The sequence below is a fragment of the Salvelinus sp. IW2-2015 genome, linkage group LG4q.2, assembly GCF_002910315.2.
Source record: "Salvelinus sp. IW2-2015 linkage group LG4q.2, ASM291031v2, whole genome shotgun sequence".
Classification (NCBI taxonomy): Eukaryota; Metazoa; Chordata; class Actinopteri; order Salmoniformes; family Salmonidae; genus Salvelinus; species Salvelinus sp. IW2-2015.
Genome location: NC_036843.1, coordinates 6,141,211 through 6,147,554, shown reverse-complemented (window position 1 = coordinate 6,147,554; position 6,344 = coordinate 6,141,211). Strand labels below are relative to the sequence as shown.

The 6,344-nt window shown below is 45.1% G+C and overlaps 1 protein-coding gene across 3 annotated transcripts in view; it reads right to left on the bottom strand.

The window, feature by feature from the left end:
• Nucleotides 1-6,344, bottom strand: part of LOC111963169 (Ral GTPase activating protein catalytic subunit alpha 2) — a 188,139-nt gene that overhangs the window by 130,496 nt on the left and 51,299 nt on the right. For all 3 annotated transcript variants that reach the window (XM_070443336.1, XM_023986437.2, XM_070443335.1), the window contains exon 2: nucleotides 2,934-3,044. In XM_070443336.1, coding sequence (XP_070299437.1) covers nucleotides 2,934-3,044 — 111 coding nt within the window. The remainder of the gene's footprint in view (nucleotides 1-2,933; nucleotides 3,045-6,344) is intronic.

Sequence of the window (6,344 nt, the reverse complement as noted above, 5' to 3'; positions counted from 1 at the left end):
AACTGGGGATAGTTTTACCCAGCTAGTTATACACTCTACCACTGGGCTAGATACTGGGTAGTTTACCCAGCTAGTTATACACTCTACCACTGGGGTAGTTTACCCAGCTAGTTATACACTCTACCACTGGGCTAAGATTACTGGGGTAGATTTACCCAGCTAGTTATACACTCTACCACTGGGCTAGATACTGGGGTAGTTTACCCAGCTAGTTATACACTCTACCACTGGGGTAGATACTGGGGTAGTTTACCCAGCTAGTTATACACTCTACCACTGGGGTAGATACTGGGGTAGTTTACCCAGCTAGTTATACACTCTAACACTGGGGTAGATACTGGGGTAGTAGTCCCAGCTAGTTATACACTCTACACTGGGTAGATACTGGGTAGTTTTACCCAGCTAGTTATACACTCTACCACTGGGCTAGATACTGGGGTAGTTTACCCAGCTAGTTATACACTCTACCACTGGCTAATACTGGGGTAGTTTACCCAGCTAGTTATACACTCTACTACTGGGGTAGATACTGGGGTAGTTTACCCAGCTATTTATACACTCTACTTACTGGGGTTAGTTTACCCAGCTAGTTATACACCTCTACCACTGGGCTAGATACTGGGGTAGTTTACCCAGCTAGTTATACACTCTACCACTGGGGTAGATACTGGGGTAGTTTACCCAGCTAGTTATACACTCTACCACTGGGGTAGATACTGGGGTAGTTTACCCAGCTAGTTATACACTCTACCACTGGGGTAGATACTGGGGTAGTAGTCCCAGCTAGTTATACACTCTACTACTGGGTAGATACTGGGTAGTTTACCCAGCTAGTTATACACTCTACCACTGGGCTAGATACTGGGTAGTTTACCCAGCTAGTTATACACTCTACCACTGGGTAGTTTACCCAGCTAGTATACACTCTACCACTGGGCTAGATACTGGGTAGTTTACCCAGCTAGTTATACACTCTACCACTGGGCTAGATACTGGGGTAGTTTACCCAGCTAGTTATACACTCTACACTGGGCTAATACTGGGGTAGTTTACCCAGCTAGTTATACACTCTACCACTGGGGTAGATACTGGGGTAGTTTACCCAGCTAGTTATACACTCTACCACTGGGGTAGATACTGGGGTAGTAGTCCCAGCTAGTTATACACTCTACCACTGGGCTAGATACTGGGGTAGTTTACCCAGCTAGTTATACACTCTACCACTGGGCTAGATACTGGGTAGTTTTACCCAGCTAGTTATACACTCTACCACTGGCTAGATACTGGGGTAGTTTACCCAGCTAGTTATACGCTCTACTACTGAGGTAGATACTGGGGTAGTTTACCCAGCTAGTTATAACACTCTACTACTGGGGTAGTTACCCAGCTAGTTATACACTCTACCACTGGGGTAGATACTGGGGTAGTTTACCCAGCTAGTTATTACACTCTACCACTGGGGTAGATACTGGGGTAGTTTACCCAGCTAGTTATACACTCTACCACTGGGGTAGATACTGGGGTAGTAGTCCCAGCTAGTTATACACTCTACTACTGGGGTAGATACTGGGTAGTTTACCCAGCTAGTTATACACTCTACCACTGGGCTAGATACTGGGGTAGTTTACCCAGCTAGTTATACACTCTCACCACTGGGGTAGTTTTTACCCAGCTAGTTATACACTCTACCACTGGGCTAGATACTGGGGTAGTTTACCCAGCTAGTTATTACACTCTACCACTGGGGTAGATACTGGGGTAGTTTACCCAGCTAGTTATACACTCTACCACTGGGGTAGATACTGGGGTAGTAGTCCCAGCTAGTTATACACTCTACCACTGGCTAGATACTGGGGTAGTTTACCCAGCTAGTTATACACTCTACCACTGGGCTAGATACTGGGGTAGTTTACCCAGCTAGTTATACACTCTACCACTGGGCTAGATACTGGGGTAGTTTACCCAGCTAGTTATACGCTCTACTACTGGGTAGATACTGGGGTAGTTTACCCAGCTAGTTATACACTCTACTACTGGGTAGATACTGGGGTAGTTTACCCAGTATTTATACACTCTACTACTGGGGTAGTTTACCCAGCTAGTTATACACTCTACCACTGGGCTAGATACTGGGGTAGTTTACCCAGCTAGTTATACACTCTACCACTGGGCTAGATACTGGGGTAGTTTACCCAGCTAGTTATACACTCTACCACTGGCTAGATACTGGGTAGTTTACCCAGCTAGTTATACCTCTACTACTGGGTAGATACTGGGTAGTTTACCCAGCTAGTTATACACTCTACTACTGGGTAGATACGGGTAGTTTACCCAGCTATTTATACACTCTACACTGGGTAGTTTACCCAGCTAGTTATACACTCTACCACTGGGCTAGATACTGGGGTAGTTTACCCAGCTAGTTATACACTCTACCACTGGGGTAGATACTGGGTAGTTTACCCAGCTAGTTATACACTCTACCACTGGGGTAGATACTGGGGTAGTTTACCCAGCTAGTTATACACTCTACCACTGGGTAGATACTGGGGTAGTTAGTCCCAGCTAGTTATACACTCTACTACTGGGGTAGTTTACCCAGCTAGTTATACACTCTACCACTGGGTAGATACTGGGGTAGTTTACCCAGCTAGTTATACACTCTACCACTGGGCGTAGATACTGGGTAGTTTACCCAGCTAGTTATACACTCTACCACTGGGCTAGATACTGGGGTAGTTTACCCAGCTAGTATACACTCTACCACTGGGCTAGATACTGGGGTAGTTTACCCAGCTAGTTATACACTCTACCACTGGCTAGATACTGGGATAGTTTACCCAGCTAGTTATACACTCTACCACTGGCTAGATACTGGGTAGTATTATAGGCCCTTTTTTTAAACAGACACACAGGCAGCACACCTTCCTTACCTTTTTGCTTTAAGTTACTTTCCAGTGTAATGAAATTTTCATAGAAGATAAAATAAATCTGCGAACAGTTGCTTTCGAAGAAGGTCTTCAATTCACTCTTCTCAATGATATCTGCAAAAGGAAACAGACAAACACACGCCGTCAGATCAATTGTCAACTGCCAGACAAACAAAATACAAGGATTGTTGTTTAGTGAAACTGGCCAAAATGTAAAAATCGCTGCCATTACAGTCTAACAATGAAAGATTCCAGTGAGAAGATTATCCATAATTCTCTCCCATGTCTCAATCAAACATATGTTGTCATACATAAATCAGAAGCTTAAACATCCTTGGTAATTCAACGGCTGTGAGGATTTACATAACAGCACACCAAGGAGTTTGAGAGGGAAAACGTCTAATTAGGCTAGCCCACCATGCTATAAAGAAAGCGGTTAACTCAGTGGATGCTGTCTGTTTAAATGGTTCAGATCATTAAAAAGGGAGGGATACACGCGGCTGAGTGGAGAATGGAATCCCCAAGGAGCATCACTGATGAGCAGGGACATACTGAGGTACAGGGGAGGGCAGAGCCATAGAATTCTAACTGAGAACGTAGGCCTCGCTCTATGAGGACAGGCCCATTACACATCTGTCAATGGGACTTCACTTGCGCAAGCTGTGTCCAATTCCAGAATCTGGGACAACCTTACTTTAACCTACATTCCGTAAAACTCTCTTCCAATCCTCTGCATAACACCTTGATTCAAAGATGTTTTTTTGTTTATTTGTTTGTTAAATTAGTTGAAATGAAACTAATAGCTCACCAAACTGTAAAAGCTCTTAGCCATGTGTGGTGTGTGAGCRGTGCTGTGCTGGTGGTTGAGGGTGATCTGTTATGGAGATGGGGAGAGAGTGTAGAGGTTTCAAGGCCAGGGTCGAGGCATGTTGACCTCAGGTGATGGCTGGGGGAACAGGACCAGCAGCAGTCATACACACACAGTAGGTCTTGGCTAGCTCTAGCCTGCTAGCAGATCTATTCTTCAGATCAACTCCTCTTGTATTCGTTGGCATGCTGAAAACAACATGACAAAGATGACTAAAAAGCACATCGCTCTGCGACCAGGCTAGAATGTCATCATGTTCCTATTAGGATGTAAACCAATTCAGAATCAGGCTTGGCATCAGTCACATAACCTTTCTCTTCCAAGCTACACTCAACTGTGATGAGAACATTTAACAGGGGGAGACTTCTTCCCCCTAATTGAGCAATTAAGATTCACCTTCTGTTGAGGCTCTAGTCTGTCCTGGTCCTCAGTTCTGTTCAATACACCATCAACCACCAGTCAACTGGACGGGGCCCGAACCTAGCCCAGATAGTCTCCAGTAAATGGCTCAGGGGGACTGCTGGAAGCCACTGTGGGACAATGACAGTCTGTCTTGTGATTTATGTTTGCCCCCAGATTAAAACCCTGATAATGATGAATCATGGATATCACCCTGGCAATAGAGTTTGAACCGGTGTTCCATGGATCTGGCCTAAAGTTAAAGGCAAACAACAGCCATCACAGAGTAACTGGTCCTGGATGAGACAGGAGCTGCTCTTGTCCTTATTTCTCAGGCTAATCTGACTGCAGCTCTGATTGAATCGGAATATAGAATAAGGCCTGATATTGGAACRTCCATCACAATCATCTGCAACAGAGTGGAAATGCAGCACCACGTGCAACACAATACGCAATGCTAGGCTAACTATTAAAACCATAATAACAACAACAAAACGCCAGAAGAAGCAGAGTAGCCCATTTTATACKGCAGTATTCCCATGTGACACTTTTAATACCGGCAGCAAAACAGGGAAAAACACACAGTAGCACATAAATCAGTGAAATGTTGGGACTAGGGAGGGAGAACACAACAAAATGTAGAGCAGAGATGACCATTCTCAAGCCTGCATACTCTTCCTTCAATTACATTCTGCACATCCCCGACCAGCTATAGACAGATTTCCAAATCCTTCAAGCAATGTTTACAAAATAATAGACTACTCGATCAGGTTAAACATTACACTTGACCTGACTGCCCTAAGCCGTGTGCAAAAAACAACAGCACGGCAGATACGTCTCCTTCACACAAAGTGTCATATTTCGCAACAAGGGAAATTCCATTCAGATCCTATTAACACACTGGCATAACACCCTTTCCTGCACACGTTCACTAGCACACTAAGCACTTTCGAAAGATTGTGAATCATTTGGAGGGGGGCTTGACACTGCCTCTCTCCCGACATCCATCCCATCTCCCCCTCTCTCATTTGGCATGCCGGTGCTGGTATGCAGTCACTGAGCTAATCACACAGTCCTTTAAGTTCACACCACGCTGTCATACTTAAAACACACACACCCCTCAGCCCATCAATACAAAACTCAGTGTCTGCTTTAAGTCGTCCGCGTGCTTCCCAGCCAAAACAGTTCGGAACAGTTTGTGCATATATTATGACAACATTTTGTGACGTTTTTGTTCGTTTAGGACTTCAGCAAGGGGTTTTTCGGCTGTTCGGGCACACATCCCCCCCCCCCACCACCTCTCATGGCAAGCCCAAGTCAAACGCCCAAGTCAGTGTCCCCATCGGCAATTGGTCAACCGTAGGAATTCTTCAATAATGTGCCTGCTGTCATTCAACGAGAGATGACTCGACCTCATTCACATTTTGTTCACTTGAGAAATACTGCACCAAACATCCGAGTCAGATGCAAAATTGCACGACTAAGATATCCTTTGCAAAATTTATGACAGATTTCTTAAAATGAMCAGATGAATTCTGACTATTTTSAGGAAGTGTATACTGGCTACGGTGTCTCTTTTTTCAAGTGAAGGTCTTTTAAGGGAGTATATGAGCAACACTAGCCGAGTTGGGGTAGCCGCCAGCCAAACCGAAGCGTGCGGACGCCTTCACAAGACACAACAAATCAGTGGTAGATCTAGGAATAGATCCAATGAGCCAGCCAAAATCATTGAGCATTTTAGCTAGCCTTAGACTACTAGGTCTAATRAATAACTTTCAGGTCTAATAACCTGAAGGTGAAAATACAAAAGRTCTCTATTCAGACAGGGGCTGGAATAATAACACACACACTGTGCTCTGCACCTTACCAGCTCTATTCCAAGTGACGAAAGACAGTACAGACCCAGTACCAAGGGCCAAGGCAGCGCTCTTATCTCAGCACCTCACATGGTCCACTTTTCAGCACTGTTCATTGTGTTGGAGCGCTTCCTGTCTGCCGCTCAGGAATACATGTTGACTCATCAGCAGCAGTACCCACCCACTAACCCACTAGCCTGCTGGGAGAGAACAGGAGAGGAGAGAGGACCAGCAGGCACATCCTCAGGGAAGGAGGGAATCAGGAGGGCTTGAGGGTCGTGTGTGTGTGTG